We start from the raw sequence: 15,267 nt of genomic DNA, 5'->3' as shown, positions 1-15,267 counted from the left end.
GTTGCCAACCTGGAAAGGAGGGCGCCTGTGCGTAGGCACGGGGGTCCTCGCACCTCCCGACCCCCAGCCGGAGGTGCTCCCTGGCCTCACCGCCCGTGCGCCCGGGCAGAGAGAGCTGGGGTCTCCCCGATGTGGGGGCAGGGAGCAGTTTCCATGGACGTTGGGAGGTGGGGTTAATTCTGAGCTGGGTCGGGGAATGAGATCGCTGGTAGGCGGCAGGAGGTGCGGGCCGGCTCACCAAGGTGCAGGTAGGGCAGGGGGCGTGTCTGACCCCGGAAACCTCTCTAGGGGCTGGAGGAGTGGGCGCCCCCGCCCCCCAGGAGCCCCGAGGTCAGTTAGCTCCGGAGTTGAGGCGCCGGGGTCGGGGTGTTCCAGATCCCGGTTCCGTCCTCGAGGCGGCTTGGCGCCCAGGTGGGGATGGGGAAGTCGCGGTGGGGCGGACTGGATCTTCCGCGGCTTGGGAAAGAGACCTCAGCGCCGACCGCCCCGCCATTCCGGCTGCCCGGGTCGCGGGAATGGGGGGGGGGGGGCTCGGCCCTGCCCCCAGCCCCTGGTGGGGAACACAAGTCCCGGAGAGGGGCCCCGGGAAGTGAGGGCGTCCCCTTCCCTCTGAGGGGCGGAGCATCTCGCTCCGCTCCCCCTCCCCCCGGGGCTGGAGGGGACCCCCCCAGGGGAGGGGCTCCGGGCCAACGCCGCGGGGCGTCTCCCTCGCAGTCCCGCCCGCCCCTCCGGCCGCCTCTGCCGCCGCGCGCCGCAGCAGCGCCGCCTTCCCTGCGCAGTCGGTGTCTCGGCGTGGCTGGGTGAGTGGGGGCCGCTCCGGCCGGGGGCCGGCGATGTGGGGAGGGCCAGTCCCGGAGCCGGGGCCCACGTCCAGGGCTCTCCAACGCCGCGGCTGCCCGCGCCCCCGGGAATCCTCCAGCCCGGGGCGCAGGAGGCGGGGGCTCCCCCGGGGAACCGCGGCGCTCTCCAGGGTGCTGACCGCCGAGGGGCCCGCGCCCGGGAGCCGCGTGTCCGCCGCCCCGAGCGCCCTCTCCCGGAGGGGCACTCTCCGGGCGCGCTCTCAGAGCCAAAGGGATGGAGGCGGAGGCTCAGGGCCAGAGCCTGGGGGAATTCCGAGGGGGTCCTTGGGGCGGGTTTCTCAGGTCAAGCTGCGGGATTCTTTCCATTTTTGGGGTTCCGGGGGCTCTGCAGGACAGCGGCTTCTTCATCCAACTAGGAGGGGCGGCCCCGAGGGTGGTAGGGAGGAGGAGGCGCTGGAGGAGCTCCCCTGGCCAGCCTATCTTTCTGCCCCCGCCCCTGTGACCCAGTTTTTTGGCCCCTGAAGGGGGGAGTAAGGGACACACTCCCCCGCTCCAGCCTACGCATTCTCCTCCCCACACTTGTTTGGTGGGTGCTTAGCTGGGGCAGGAGAGAAGGTGACTGGGAAAGGAGGGGCATCAGCTGTCAGAAACACGCGTGTGACACGCGGCTGAGGACACACAGGTGCCCTCAATGGCCACGCAGGCACATTCCCCTTGCACGGTGACGGGTACCTACCTGGGCACACGCATATCTAACGCACGTGCACAGGCATGGATAGAGACACATGGGAGACCCATGCAATGCAGGCACATGTGTTCTCACACACACACCCACCCACCCACATGTGCACAGAACCCAGGCACAGCGAAGCAACCCCCTCTCCCTGATCCCTATAGCCTGGAGCTCAAGCTTGGGCTGGGGATCCCCGCCGCACCCCTACATCCCTGCTGGGAATGCTGGGTCGGCGCCCTCCATTGCCTTTGTTGCTTTCCCTCAGCCTCCTCACACTACCCTCCTGTGCTGAGGGGACTTTGGGGATAGAAGACAGGTAAGTGCTGGGGAGGGTTGGATGGGCTAGGATTCTCCCAGGAAAAGGGTCCCCATGCGGGTCTGAGGAAGGTTGCAGTTCCCTCTCTTGGGACCCGGCAGCACCCTGAGGAAAGAAAGAAAGATGGCAAGGGTGCCTGAAGGTCCCACGTGCAGCTGGCCATGTGAGAGGTGTCGGCATGCGAGTTGGCGTGTGACGGTGTGTGTGAGACATGTGGGGTCGTGGGCTGGTATGTTTTTCTGCCTAGGGTATGGGAGTTGTGCGTGGTGCCCTGTGTCAGAGTTGTGGAGCAGGGAGGAGGTTGTCATGTGTGCAGGGCCAGTGCGTGTGGGCTGCTAAGGGAGCGACAGGGCTGCAGCCATATGTGACAGTATCCTTCCCTTTGCATAGTGGTGTGCTTGTGTCTTGTGGCATCTGGGCGAACGTCCATCATTTTTATTTATTTAACATGTACGTAGCACTTACCTGTGCAGGCATGCCTCTAAGTGCTTCACATGCATTAACCAATTTCATCCCCATGACAATCCTACGAGGTAAGTACTGTTACGACCCCCCCGTTACAGGTGCAGCAGAGAGCATGCCAGGAACTTGTCCAAGGTCACTTAGCTGGTAAGAGGCAGGCTGGGATTCAGACTCGGGTGATCTGGCTTTGGAGCCCAGACACCTCCTCCATGCTGCCTGTTGTCAGGCACACCTGTGGTATGAGAGCAGGGCCGTGTCTGGGCCGCAGGTGTGTTTTGTGGTGAGCAGGTGTGTGGGAGGCAGTGCAGGAACAGTGGGGAAGAGCGAGGACGGCCAGAGATCTCTCTGCACTTCCCTGGACGACTCTGGAGTCCTTCCCATTGTGCCGCGGTAGGGGGACCTTACTTCTCCGAGCCTGCCTTCACAGCTGGCCAGTGGGGCTATTCCCCTTACGTCCCTTTGCAAGGGGGAAGTGATGTGTGCTTGTGGTGGTTCTCTGGCTGGCACCGAGGGGCCCTCAGCAAGCACGAGCCGCCTGCCCTTCCTCCCTCTCCAGGTGTATTCCCAGGGAAGTGAGAGTCCGGGGAAGCAGTGTGCAGCTTGTAACAGAGGCGGGGCGTCTGGGTGCAGGCTGTGTGATCTTGGGCCAGATCCTCCCTCTCACTGGGTCCAAGGAGAGGCTGGGGTGGCTCGTGTCGGGGGGAGGGGGCGTCTGCAGTGGGGCCAGGTGGCCAGCAGGGCCTGATCACCCCTCTGTGTCCCTTGACCCTCTTGGGGACCCAGGTGGGACTTGGCTCGGTAGCCATGGGCAAGCAGAACAGCAAGCTGCGGCCCGAGATGCTGCAGGACCTGCGAGAGAACACGGAGTTTTCGGAGCTGGAGCTGCAGGAGTGGTACAAGGGCTTCCTCAAGGACTGTCCCACAGGCATCCTCAACGTGGACGAGTTCAAGAAGATCTACGCCAACTTCTTCCCCTACGGCGACGCCTCCAAGTTTGCCGAGCACGTCTTCCGCACCTTCGACACCAACAGCGACGGCACCATCGACTTCCGGGAGTTCATCATCGCGCTGAGCGTGACCTCCCGCGGCCGCCTGGAGCAGAAGCTCATGTGGGCCTTCAGCATGTACGACCTGGATGGCAACGGCTACATCAGCCGCGAGGAGATGCTGGAGATCGTGCAGGTGGGCCCCGGACCCCCACATGCCCGGCGCGGGCCTGGCAGCTTGCACCCGCCACCCTGCTTTAGCCTCTCAGCAGGTCTTGTAGACAAGCAGTGGCAGGTGCTAACCTTACGCTCCCATGGAGATTCTTTAGCAGGAAATCGTTCCGGACTTAAAGTGCAGAAAACTCCCAGATCCCTTGACCAACTGATCATTTAGCCACCGTCGCTTTATCTTTGTGTGTGAGTGTGTGCATGCCAGCTTGGGGCGGGGGGGACTCTTGTTCCGAACGTTGAGCCTTTACCCCCGATACACCGGGATATATTTCCCAAGGATAAGGACGTTCTCTTACATAACCCATAATATGATTATCGAAGTCGGGAGAGTTAACATAGAAAACAGTGCTGTTATCTAATCTACGTAGTCCGGTTTTGCCCGGTGTCTCCATAGTGCTCTTTATGGCTTTTTTTTTCCCGCCCTGGTCAAGGATCACGGGTTGCATTTCGTTGTCGTGTCTCGTTAGTCCCTTTAACCTGGAATGGTTCCTCAGCCTTTCTTTGTCTCTCGTGACTTGGATTTTTGCAGAGTACAAGCAGCTATGTTCTCTCTGTCCTCAGTTACTGAGGAGGAAACAGATGCTCAGAGAGGTAAAGGCATTTGCCCATGGCCACACAGCCTGTGAGTGGGCAGATTAGCTCCGCTGTTCACATGGCATCCGGATACCCAGTCACCTTCCGACTAATTAATACAGGGTTCACTGAGGGCTGGGTACTGAGGGAGGTGCTTATACTCAGGAGCTCAGTGCATCCATACAACGACCCCACAAGGCTCAGAGAAGTGCAATAACTTTCCTGAAGTCACACAGCCTGTAAGTGGAGTCAAGCTTGGGGTGGCCATCACACAGAGCATTTTTTTTAATGTTAATTTATTTTTATTTACCTGAAAGGCAGAGTGACAGAGAGAGAGAGAGAGAGAGAGAGAGTGAGATCTTCCATCTGCTGGATCTGCAGCTGGGGCTGGGCTAGGCCAAAGCCAGGAGCCAGGAACTCCATCTCCATCTCCTATGTGGGTCACAGGGGCTCAAGTACTTGAGCCTACACACCTGCTGCCTTCCGGGGCGTGCATTAGCAGGAAGCTGCATAGGAAGCAGAGGCAGAACTGAGCCCAGGTATTGTGATACGGGATGCAGGCAGCCCAAGCAGTGGCTTAACCAGCTGTGCCAGGTCACCAGCCCCCACAGCTGCTTTTTGAGAGGGCTCTGGATTCCCAGCCGGGAACTCTGGCTTCCTGTCTCTGGCTGGGGCCAGCGATGCTGACCTCATGAGACTTAGGGACCTGCTTTGAGTGCCCTCCCCACTTTTGGTACCAGCTTCAGTGGGATGTGCATGAACTTTCTTTTTGAAATCCTTCCAGGGCCCTGTCCCCTCAGCCCAGCACCCAGGACAGGGAGGCTTCTGGTCCACTCTGACTGGTCGAGCTCCTGGCCCACATGTTTGCCTGAGCCTCTGCAGGTTCCGGCCCGTGTTAAGCCCTGGCTTCATGAGGCCTTTGGAGGGCTGAAGTGGGACGGGGCTGTGGCCAAGGCCCGGCGTCCAGCTGGCGCTTGGCCAACGTTAGCGCTCATCAGTTACTCTCTTCTCCCCTGCACACCCTCTGCTCTCGCAGAACGGCTTTTTGGCAGCTCTCAGAAGGGCTGAGTGAGGGATGCTGCCTCCCAGCTCGCATGGCTCTCGGCTCTCGGCCCCTTCCCTCCTGCGTCTCACAGTTCTCTCCCATCTGGCGCCTCGGCTCTGCGGACCATTCTCCCTTCCAACGCGTCCAGCCCCCGCGAGACTCCGGACTTGGCTGCTCCTGCTTAGGGTCTGGGCTGCTCTCTGCTGCCCGAGGAGAACTGGCTGCCGTGGGAAGGGATTCCCTCCCGGTGCCTCTCCTGGGGGCCAGGAAGCCTCAGTGGTCACTAACTCCAGTGGGTCAGGCATTAACTCTTGAGTTGCTGGATGGGGGCATAGCTCTGGGGGTCCTGACGGAAGCAGGATCAAGCAGGGAGCAGCTGGACACCAGGGAGGAGTGCTCCTGTCTCCACACTTACTGTGGCTGCCCTGGGGTGCCTCAGCAGAGCTCGGTCCTGCTGGAGCCGTCACTCCCCCAGGCATCCATCACACCAGTCCCCTTCCTTGGGCCTCCGAGCCCCCTATCTGGCTGGTCTCTGCTCCCTTGGCCCTGGCTTCCTTCCCGGCAGACCAGAGGCCCCAGACACTTGGAGCAGACAGTGCTCTGCCAACCCCAGTGCCTGATTAATGACAAGGCGGCTCCGATGATGCTGTGAGCAAGCAGCGATTCTGGACAATTAATCAGGAGGTCAGGAGAAGGACTGTGGTCAAGGGAGTGGGCGCCCGCTGGGGTACTGCTCAGTCCTTCCCAGGACTTGGCCCTTACTGGGGGTGGGCGCGCTAGAAGGGGAGGGGCTGTGTCTCTTGGGGCCCCTGCTCTGGTGGGGGAGAGAATTGCACAGGCCACTGGCATTGACTGGGGCCCAGGGCTCAGAGGGGCAGGGTGGACGTGATAGGAGCGTTCGGGGCTGCTGTTCCAACCGTCTGCACACACAGTCGCATTGAATCCCCTGCACGATCCTAGCCGGGGAGTTCTGATGACTTTTGTTTCACAGATAAGGGAACTGAGGCTCAGAGAAGCCAAGTACCTGTCCAAGGCCGGGCCCGGGCCCCGTGCTACGGGACATAGGTGGTTCAAGCAGCAACTTAATCTGCACAACTCCTGAGCGCCCCCTCCCCCCAAATTTATCTCCCTTTCTGAGCCCTGGTTTCTTATCTGGAAAATGGAAGGTCTGCAAAGGACCTGGCGCAGAGCAAACACCTGTTACCCGGTGGCTCAGCGGGTGGTCCAGGCAAGGCCGGCAGGGTGGACAGGCCCGGGTGTCTGGTTGCGTGGTGGCGAGGTCAGCGGCCGGCAGAGTGTAGCGTCCTGAGTGCCAAGGGCTGGATGGCTTGGCCTTGACACAGAGGGCAGTGACCCCTAAGCAGGGGCGTCCCTGCCAGGTGCCGGGAGCCTCGGCACAGTACTGGGTATGGTGCTGGCTGCGTGTCCATCCCTGATCCCTGGGTCGGTCCCACCAAGATGCAGCACTACTTGCAGGAGGGTGTCCTCTGGGTCAGGGAAGGCCTGGCCAAGGAAGCGTGGCATAAACTGAGCCCCAAGGAGGAGTGGGGGGCAGCAGCATCCAGAGTGAGCTGGGTGCATGTTGGGCCTGGTGGGAGGGGAGTGGGAGGGGAGCGTGGGGGCGGTTGTACTCGCCCAGGGACGTGGCAGTGGAGAGCTGGGTGTGGAAAAAGCTTTCCAAAGCAGCGTGGGGGACAGACCCAGAGGAAGGAGGCTGGAAGAGACCAGCGCGGAGGCTGAAGTTGGCTCTGGGCGGGGTGGGGGGTGGGGAGTGTATGGGAGGCTCCCTGGAGGCAGTGTTGGTCAGGTCCATCTGATGCCCCAGGTCCGGCCCTCGGGCTCTGGGTGACCCCTCACCCAGCCCATTCCACAGGCCGGGCCTTAACTGCTCTGTAGGGTTAGCGCAAAAAGGCTCCCTCGAGTCTCGTCGGGAGCTCCCTCTGCCCTGCAGAGAACAGGCTGTCCCCGCGCCTCAGTGGATGCTAATCTGCATTCGTTTGCATAATGTTCCACCCACTCTGGGTTCCCCACCTGCGTCCGTCCGGCCCTCCAGCCTTCGACGCGGCCCTGCGCCCCCTGCCGGCCACAGGCAGCACCGCATCCCAGTGCCACCCCTTCAGTGCAGCGCCCCCTGTAGGCCACCGCGCGCGGGCCGCTGGCGCTCCTGAGACGCTGCGCCAACTTGATACCTTGCCCCAGGCATGAGCCCTAAGCCCGGTGTGGCAGGCCCTTGGCGTGGGGCCCGCTGGTCCCCAGCATCTCTCCTGACCCCCTCATCTATAAATCCTCGGCTCCCTCTCCGAGCTTCCGCACGGCCAGCAATGCCCTGCACAGGGATTCGGGCACGGCCCGCTCCCACAGCCCCCTCCTCTGGGAAGCCTTCCCAGACTTGTCTCCCTGGGGGCCGCATACGTGCTTGCTTGCGAGACTCTGAATCTTGGGCGGGCGGGGGAGGGGGCGCTCACTCCTGCTTCCCTCCCCGCCCCTCCCCCAGGCCATTTACAAGATGGTTTCGTCCGTGATGAAGATGCCAGAGGACGAGTCGACCCCGGAGAAGAGGACCGAGAAAATCTTCCGCCAAATGGACACAAACAATGACGGTGAGGGGGCAGGGGCAGGGGGGGCGGGGCGGGCGCGCTCCCTCTCCCCTGCCCGCGCCGCGCTCACGGCTCCCCTCGTCCACAGGCAAGCTGTCCCTGGAGGAGTTCATCCGCGGGGCCAAGAGCGACCCGTCCATCGTGCGCCTGCTGCAGTGCGACCCCAGCAGCGCCTCCCAGTTCTGAGCGCCGGCAGTCCGCGCCCCCTCCTCCCGGCTTCCTCCTCTTTGTGTCTGTCCAGGCTGGGGGCCAGGCTGGGGACCCGGTCCGCGGGCCTGCACCGTGAGGGGAGGCCCCAGCACGCACCGGATAGCACCCCCCCAATGTGAGAGACGGACGCAGGCTGCTTTGTCTGCCCCTGGGTCAGCGGCCCTTCCCAAGGTCAACCGACCAGCTCCCCTCCCCCCACAAGGTGGCGGGCCAGGCTCCCCTCTTGCCCGTCTCAGCCTGGGCAGAGGGGAGCCGAGCGCAGGGGAGGTGGGCAGAGAGGGATTCCTGGGGTGTGTGAGGAAGCGGTTTGCTTGCGACATCCTCCCCTGCAGCAGGGCCTCACCCCTCCTGCCCCAGCTCTTGGAGGCCAGGATGCCAAGGAGACGGCTGCCCCCAGGGCCCCAGCCCGCAGGCTGCAGGTCCCACCATCCCCGCCTGCCTCTCAGCGCGGCCAGCCACACGCAGCCCCGGGACCCTCTGTTTGTCGCCTTTCTCTTATGCACACACAGACCCGCAGGCAGACGGGCACATGCACCTTAGAGCGCCCCACAGCGTCCTGTGTGGGAAGCAGCACAGCCCCCTCCCCCCGCAAGTCCCCCACCCCAGGTCCCTACCCCATGCATGCAGCCACATGGAGCATCTCTGTTCTTTTTAATAACTTCACAATAAAGTCTCGTTTCAGTGCAATGGGCAGGGTGGCCAGGAGAAAGCCCCACCCCGGTCCCCGAGGGTCCACTGAGCCCTCCTGGGCCGGCTCCAGGGATCCTGGCCTGGTCCCGGTGTGGACTCAGTTGCAGGCGCGGGGCCCAGGCGAGGCCTCTGCTCTCAGAGGGTCAGCGGCACGGAGCTGGTGCAGCTCAGCAGGTCATTGCCCTCCGTGGGCTCTGGGCTCTCCTGCATCTGCAGAGACACAGGCAACTGCCAGGCCCCCTGGGTCTGGGCCAGGGTCTCCTCCTCCTCCAGGATACTGGGGGATGGGAGGGTCTCTGAGGGCAAAGGGGCATCAGTACGACCCCCATGCAAGGGCCGGGTCAGGCCCCAGGAGTGCCTGCAGTGAGGGCCCTGACGCCCCTCCCTCTCCCTGCGGACCCCTCCCAGGCCCGGGAGTCAGCTGTGTGCCGTGCTGGGAGACCTGTTGTCTGGGCCTCCACGCCTCTCTCACTTGGCCCCAGTTCTCCAGGTGGGGCCTCGTATGAGGGCTGGGGCTCCCCAGCAGGGCTCCCCGAAAAGCCAAGGAGTTGGGGCGGTGGGGGCGACTCACCGTGTAGTGGCTGCTTCTCCCCCACCAGGGCCTCAGTTCCAGCAGCTGGTGGGTGAGCTGGGCGCAGCGCACAGCAAACACGCTCTCAGTCAGGCACAGCACGAGCGCGATGGCCCAGAGACACAGGCTGGAGCTCTGCGGGGGCACAGGGACAGAGATGCGCGGACTCCAGGGACCCTGCCCACCCCTGTGGAGCGCCTGGGCAGCCCTCATCCCAAGCAGAGACACTCACGTAAATGCGTGTGGGGTCAAAGGGACAGTCGGGTGCCAGCGCCAGGAGTTCAGGGTTCCCAAAAGTGCAGGCAGCCAGCAATGCCCGGCCCTGCGTGGCAAAGGTCACGGCGATGGAGGCCAAGAGGCCAAGGGCACAGGTCAGAGAGAGAAGAGCACAGGCCAGGCTCGAGCTAAACACCATCCAGCGCTGTCGGGGGAGCCACACTGGTCAGCGGACACGGGGCTGGGACCCCCACAACCCGCTTGGGCCTCCTTGAGGGTCACCCACACCCCCTTCAGGCAGGCCAGGCCCTTGCTGCACCTCCCCCGCCCCCCACCCCAGCCCAGGGCGCTGCGTACCAGAGGGATGCTGGGGAGGTACCGTGACAACACAATGGCTGCAATGCCCGCGGTGATGACCTGGGGGAGAGCAGGCATAGGGGTCAGGACCACCCGGACAGAGTCACCTGGGGCCAGCCAGCCGCAGCTCACCCTCTGCGTGGGCCTCCCTCGCATCCGCACCGAGGCTCCGCCTCCTCGTGGCCCAGCCCTGGAGCACAACCACCTTGGCCCGCACCACCCTCCGTGACTCCCCTCTGTGAAATGCTGGGCCTGGGTCTCCCGCCTGCAGGCACATACCAGGAGGCACGCCAACCACTGGGAGCACGGGGCACAGGGAAAGGGTTGGGAAGAAACGAACCCAACTGGTCAGAAGCTAAAGCAACTTGCTAAAAAGGAGGAGGCTGGCTGGCGCCGCGGCTCAATAGGCTAATCCTCCACCTAGCGGCACCGGCACACCGGGTTCTAGTCCCGGTTGGGGTGCCGGATTCTGTCCCGGTTGCCCCTATTCCAGGCCAGCTCTCTGCTATGGCCAAGGAGTGCAGTGGAGGATAGCCCAAGTGCTTGGGCCCTGCACCCCATGGGAGACCAGGAGAAGTACCTGGCTCCTGCCTTCGGATCAGCGCGTGCGCCGGCCGCAGCGCGCCAGCCATGGTGGCCATTGGAGGGTGAACCAACGGCAAAAGGAAGACCTTTCTCTCTGTCTCTCTCTCTGTCCACTCTGCCTGTCAAAAAAAAAAAAAAAAAAAAAAAAAAAGAGGAGGCTGTATGGAATAGAACGCCGAACCCCAGCAACCTCCTATTGTTCTGGGCTCCGCGTGACCGGCCCCAGCCCCGGTCTCGCGGCTCACCATGCTGCCAAGGGCGCCCTCGCTGTCACCAGGAGCACCCCCACCCCAGTTCCCCCTTACCGGGCAGCTCCCTCCAGCCCTGCTCATCCTCAGCAAGGCTTTCCTGTGCAGCCCTGCAGCTGCCGGCCACAGCTCTCAGCCCCGCTCAGCTCACCTTCCTCCTCAGGGACCAGGCATGGGCTGGATCCGTGGCAGGCAGGCGGTACCCCAGGGGGCCTGGCTGCTGGTCCAGCCAAGTCTTTAATTCGCTGTGCAGCCACATCCAAGTGCCTCAGCCTCTCTGGGCCCAGCCCTGCTCTGCTAGACCCATCTTGGTGTCAGGCAAACAGGTTCAAGGGCCGTTGGGCCGCTTGCTGTTGGCAGGAGGTTGGGTAATCCCTGGGTCTGGGCTTCCCCCTGTGAGATGGAGGCCATGAGGGTCCCCCGGTGCTGGGAGCAGCGAGGATTAACCGATGAGGCCGCACTGAAGCTGTCCCACCCCCGGAGGGGGGGGCTCCTGACGCTCAACAACAAAAGCAGGTGCACTTTTCCAGGACACTGCCCTCCCCCGCGTCCTCACAGACCCCAGCCCGCAGGCCACGGGCGGCGGCGGGGTGGTGGGGGGGTACAGCCCTCAGCCAGGAGGTGGCAAGGGTGGAGCTCAGACAGCGGCCTGGGGATGCTGCCCAAATGGTACAGCCGCCTCTGACAGACAGGAGAGAGCTTTACAAGCCCGACACTTGCAGGCCCCCTCCCGGACATCCACATCCGATGGCCTGGCCGGCCATTTCTGGGGCAGTGGCTGTAAAGCAGGCCTAGGGCTAAGCTCCTGCCACACGGGTTTGCTCAGCATCTTGCCTTGCCCACTGCCATACCTCTGCACCTGCCAGTCTCCATACTTGGATGCCATCTCAGCCTCCTGTCCTACCTGCTGGCCCCAGCATGCCTCATTCCTGCAGCCAATCTGGGAAGGTCTCTTTATCCAGCACTGCCCAGCTCAGAGACCTCCACCTCTGTAAAACTCTCCCGGATCCTCCCAAGCTGACCTGATGTTCCGTCCTTCTGTCCAGTGGCACCTTGAGTATTTCATGTGTCAGGCATGGTGCTAAGCACTCTATGTGGATGAACTCACTCAACACCCCCCAGGACTCTCCTTGTTTTCCCGATGAGCAAACGGAGGCCAAGAAGTGTGAGTGCCAGGTACAGTTGGGAAGTGGTGGAGCAGGGGTTAGTGCTTACCCACCCGGGGCCGTGGTGGGGACCCATGGACGACCTCTCAGCCCCTCCCTCCCTCCCACCAAGCACCCTGCCAGTCTGGCCATACCACGATGGCGCAAGTGACTGAGAGGATGTTGACCACGCAGTACTGCAGAGCCACGGCGTCGTGGGGGGTGACCACATAGCGCAGCACCGTGCCGTGGAGGAGCGCGGCTGTGATGAAGCTCACGTGGCCCAGCACCACCAGCACCAGGCCCGTCTTCATGAGCACCTTCCGGAAGTCACCCACACTCAGGCCACCTGCGGGGACAGCCACGTCAGCGCCATGGCTCTGGCTCCTCCTGCTGGGTAGAGGGGGAAACCGAGGCGTGCACAGGAGGGAGGGAGGGAGGTTGGGTCCCAAATCTGTCTCTGGAGGCCAGCACCTTCTCTGAGCCTCACTTTCCTCATCCGAAAAAGGGGTTCACAATGCCTTTGGGAATCCATGGACTCTCAGGCTGGGAATGCATGCAGGTGGTACTTAATAAGTGCTGGCAGCCCTTGTTAGTGCTCAGAGTGAGGAGCAGCAGGGCTCTAGCTCGGGTCTGCAGCTCTCGTCACTAAGCCCCCATGGACTGATTCATTCATTCATTTGTTCACTGCACGAAGGTTCACTGGGTGACCGCTATGCGTCGGGTCCTGGGGCACCACCGCGAGCTACACAGTCCCATGTAGCCCCCCCAGAGCCCCTGTTCACTGCACAGGGGTCAAGCCCCGTGTGGGACTTAGGTTAGGGGATAGGGCTTGGCACACACTAGACAGTGTTCCAGGTGCCGGACTGAACCACTGGAGGCTGGGTGACCCAGGGCGAGGAACATAAGCCCCGGAGTCTCCATCTCCTACCTGTAAACTGGGGAGAACACCTGTTTCTCCATGGAGAAGGAGGGCCCTGAGGCGACAGACGGGAAGTGGGGCCTACCCTGGAGGTACTGGGAAAAGCGAGGCCTCAGCACAGGTTGGGGTGCTGAGCAGGGACAAGGGGGAAGCTGGGGTCCAAAGGACATTGCCACTCCTATTCAAGTTCTCCCTAGGGGGCCAGCAGCCTGCCCCGCCCCTGCCATCACAGCCCCAGGGACAGGAGCCCTGCCCAGAACTAAACAGACCCCTTCCTCCAGTGTCCCCATGTTTCCCGCAGGTTAAAATAAAGTAAAAGAGGGGCAGGTGCTGTAGCATAGTGAGTAAAGCCGCCGCCGGGCGCCAGCATCCCACACCAGTGCCAGCTGGAGACCTGGCTGCTCCGCTTCTGATTCAGCTCCCTGCTAGTGCGCTTGGGGTTAGAAGCAGAAGATGGCCCATGGGCTGGGCCCCTGCACCTGCGTGGGAGACTTCGATGGAGTTCTAAGCCCTTGGGTTTGGCTTGGCCTGTCCCTGACTATTGTGGCCATTTGGGGAGTGAACCAGCGGATGGAAGATCTCTGTCTCTCTGCTTCTCCCTCTGTGTAAATCTTTCAAACAAATTAAAAAAACTTAAAAAAAGAAAGAGAAGAAGTCACCAGCCTGGATGTTCTCAGAGGCATTCCCCAGACAGCAGGGAGGGAAGGGGCCACTCACTCACCGACTGGCTGTGCACCCCCCTGGCGTCTCTGGGCCCTAGGCTCCCGGCGCCTGAGTCAGGGGCTGGCTGGTCTGGTTGGCCCCAGGCCCTGGAGCCTGCAGGCCCCTCTAGGGTGGCAACAGGCCCAGCAGAAGCCAGGGCAGATGCGCCGATGGGCGCTGTAGGACTGGAATGGTGTCTTGAAGATTAACTACTGCCCAAACAGGAAGGGGCACGGTGGCTCCATCCCACGGCTGACCCCACCTCGCCTTGTCCACCCACCCGCCGTCAGCCCGGACACCGCCCGGCTCGGGGCCGGAGCTGAACCACAACAGCCGCCCAGGGCCGAGACTCTGGCTAGATGAGGTCAATGCTAAGGTGGGACCGTGTCTGGAGCACAGGACAGAGTCGCAGGGCAGTCCCTGACTTCCGGATCTGTAAGTCACAGCTCCAGGAGAACAGCACAGGGACTGGCACAGCGCTGAGCCTTCCCTCTCGGGAGCTACCTTCTCCCCTGTAACCGTCTTAGGAGGGAACTGCTCCTGCCTCCAGGGCAGGGAGGCTCTCCCGGATGGAGCCTGGGGACTCCCCAGGACTGCCGGAGCGCTGTGCTGGGGAGGGGGCTGCACAGTGGGCTCCTCCTGGACCCTTCCCTCCTGGCTGCCTAGTGGCGGGCAAGTGGCCGCCATGGCAAGCAGAGGAAACTCAGGCTCCCGTCCTGGCTCCTGGCCCTCGGCTCTCCTCTGTGGATGAGATGGGGGGGCCCTTCCAGCACCACTTCTCCCACCTGCCTGTGGCGAGAGGGAGGTCCCTGGGGGCCTCACGGAGAAGCCCCTGTCCGCCCTCCCCCTGCCCTCTCACTCCCATGGAAACAGGCCCAGAGGGGAAAACCTGCCCCAGGCCGCCAAGGCGCCTGGGCTCCGGGGGGACTCAGGCTCCCGCTACAGTGCTCCGCCCCTGCAGGAGCCCCTCACCGGCTCCCCGCCGCTCACCGAGGTGCAGGCCCATGTCGCGGGTGCGCGGGTCGCCGCGCAGACTTCAACGGGGCTCCTGGGGCTGCGGGCCGCCGCGGGACCCCGCTCGCATCCTCACGGCCCCGCAGCCTGCGCGCCAGGCAGAGCGCGCCGCGCCCACCGGCCCGCCTCCCTTCCCGTCACCCCGCGGGGCGGGTGGGAGGCCCAGACCCGGGACGCCCGGGCGGCTCGTTTGCATCCCGGCCGGTCGGACCGGCTGGGCAGCCTGGGGCTGAGTCACTGCGCGCGCCCTACCTACCAAGCGCGCGCTCAGAGCGCCTGGGGTGCTCCCAGGCCATCCCTGGTTATGCCCATTTTACAGATGTAAGCTGAGGCCCAGAGAGTCATGATAGATCACCCGGGCCAGGGAGGGAGGTAGGGACTTCACTGTGCGTGTCAGCTGTGGTTGCTCAACCTGGTGGGCGCCCTGGTGGAAAAGGCCAGGGTGAAGGCAAGGATTGAGGAGGGGCTGGCCCTGGGATGGAGGTGGGGGAACCAGGGGTGGCCCTTGGCCTGCTGAGTGACCGCAGGCCACACAGTTCCCCTCCCCTGACCTTGCCTTCTACACTGAGTGAAGTGCTTTGCCTCTCTGTTTTGGGGGCCCGAGTTCCTTGGAAAATCTGGGATAATTATTGACCCGGAAGGTCAGAGAGAGACAAAAGGTGATAAGGAAGTGTCTGGAACTTCCTGCAGTGTCTTCATGGATCAAGTGTATAGAAGCCGCAGGGCGCCCAGTGGGTGCTTTCCCGACCTGGCCTCGGCTTACCAGGCCCCCTCTGTGTGCCAGGACGGGCCTGTGGGGGCTCTGTCTGAGCCTCAGCATGCCTGCCCCTTGGGGTTCAGAAGGCTGCCTGCTTCCCCAAGACC

The 15,267-nt window shown here is 63.1% G+C and overlaps 3 protein-coding genes across 8 annotated transcripts in view; 1 reads left to right on the top strand and 2 right to left on the bottom strand.

Moving 5' to 3' along the window:
• The window catches only part of RNF19B (ring finger protein 19B), a 269,313-nt gene that overhangs the window by 193,959 nt on the left and 60,087 nt on the right, over positions 1-15,267 (bottom strand). The gene's annotated exons all lie outside the window — the stretch shown is intronic.
• Positions 231-8,640, top strand: HPCA (hippocalcin). Of its 3 annotated transcripts, none has more exons than XM_070077002.1 (5): positions 231-248; positions 715-800; positions 3,095-3,493; positions 7,641-7,746; positions 7,832-8,640. In XM_070077002.1, the coding sequence occupies exons 3-5, from the start codon at positions 3,116-3,118 to the stop codon at positions 7,927-7,929; spliced, it is 582 nt and encodes a 193-aa protein (XP_069933103.1). In that variant the 5' UTR covers positions 231-248; positions 715-800; positions 3,095-3,115; the 3' UTR covers positions 7,930-8,640. The 3 variants fall into 3 exon arrangements, with proteins under 3 accessions (XP_069933103.1, XP_069933104.1, XP_008271957.1); XM_070077003.1 differs by lacking the exon at positions 231-248 and adding an exon at positions 2,413-2,458 and having other exon boundaries at positions 699-800; XM_008273735.4 differs by lacking the exons at positions 231-248; positions 715-800 and adding an exon at positions 1,262-1,849.
• Positions 8,588-14,537, bottom strand: TMEM54 (transmembrane protein 54). Of its 4 annotated transcripts, XM_070077005.1 has the most exons (7): positions 14,380-14,521; positions 12,697-12,782; positions 11,921-12,158; positions 9,788-9,847; positions 9,447-9,536; positions 9,215-9,349; positions 8,588-8,853 (listed from the first exon to the last, which is right to left on the bottom strand). In XM_070077005.1, exons 2-7 carry the CDS (start codon positions 12,726-12,728, stop codon positions 8,779-8,781), a joined length of 630 nt encoding a protein of 209 aa, XP_069933106.1. In that variant the 5' UTR covers positions 12,729-12,782; positions 14,380-14,521; the 3' UTR covers positions 8,588-8,778. The 4 variants fall into 4 exon arrangements, with proteins under 4 accessions (XP_069933106.1, XP_002720715.1, XP_017205753.1 ...); XM_002720669.5 differs by lacking the exon at positions 12,697-12,782 and having other exon boundaries at positions 9,447-9,635; positions 11,921-12,114; positions 14,380-14,537; XM_017350264.3 differs by lacking the exon at positions 12,697-12,782 and having other exon boundaries at positions 9,447-9,635; positions 11,921-12,114; positions 14,362-14,527.

Source organism: Oryctolagus cuniculus, chromosome 7, assembly GCF_964237555.1.
Source record: "Oryctolagus cuniculus chromosome 7, mOryCun1.1, whole genome shotgun sequence".
In the NCBI taxonomy this organism is placed as follows: domain Eukaryota; kingdom Metazoa; phylum Chordata; class Mammalia; order Lagomorpha; family Leporidae; genus Oryctolagus; species Oryctolagus cuniculus.
The sequence above is the reverse complement of the archived record's forward strand: the minus strand, read 5'-3'. Positions and strand labels throughout refer to the sequence as shown.

What these genes read in the sequence shown, in the direction of transcription:
- HPCA (XM_070077002.1), top strand. Translation starts at nt 3,116, where the DNA reads ATGGGCAAGCAGAACAGCAAGCTGCGGCCCGAGATGCTGCAGGACCTG. An exon ending in AGATGCTGGAGATCGTGCAG is followed by an intron (nt 3,494 to 7,640) that starts GTGGGCCCCGGA and finishes CCCCTCCCCCAG; the next exon opens with GCCATTTACAAGATGGTTTC. An exon ending in AATGGACACAAACAATGACG is followed by an intron (nt 7,747 to 7,831) that starts GTGAGGGGGCAG and finishes CCTCGTCCACAG; the next exon opens with GCAAGCTGTCCCTGGAGGAG.
- TMEM54 (XM_070077004.1), bottom strand. Translation starts at nt 12,728, where the DNA reads ATGGAGAAACAGGTGTTCTCCCCAGTTTACAG. An exon ending in CAGTCACTTGCGCCATCGTG is followed by an intron (nt 9,848 to 11,920) that starts GTATGGCCAGAC and finishes GCTCTCCCCCAG; the next exon opens with GTCATCACCGCGGGCATTGC. An exon ending in ACCTCCCCAGCATCCCTCTG is followed by an intron (nt 9,636 to 9,787) that starts GTACGCAGCGCC and finishes CTCCCCCGACAG; the next exon opens with CGCTGGATGGTGTTTAGCTC.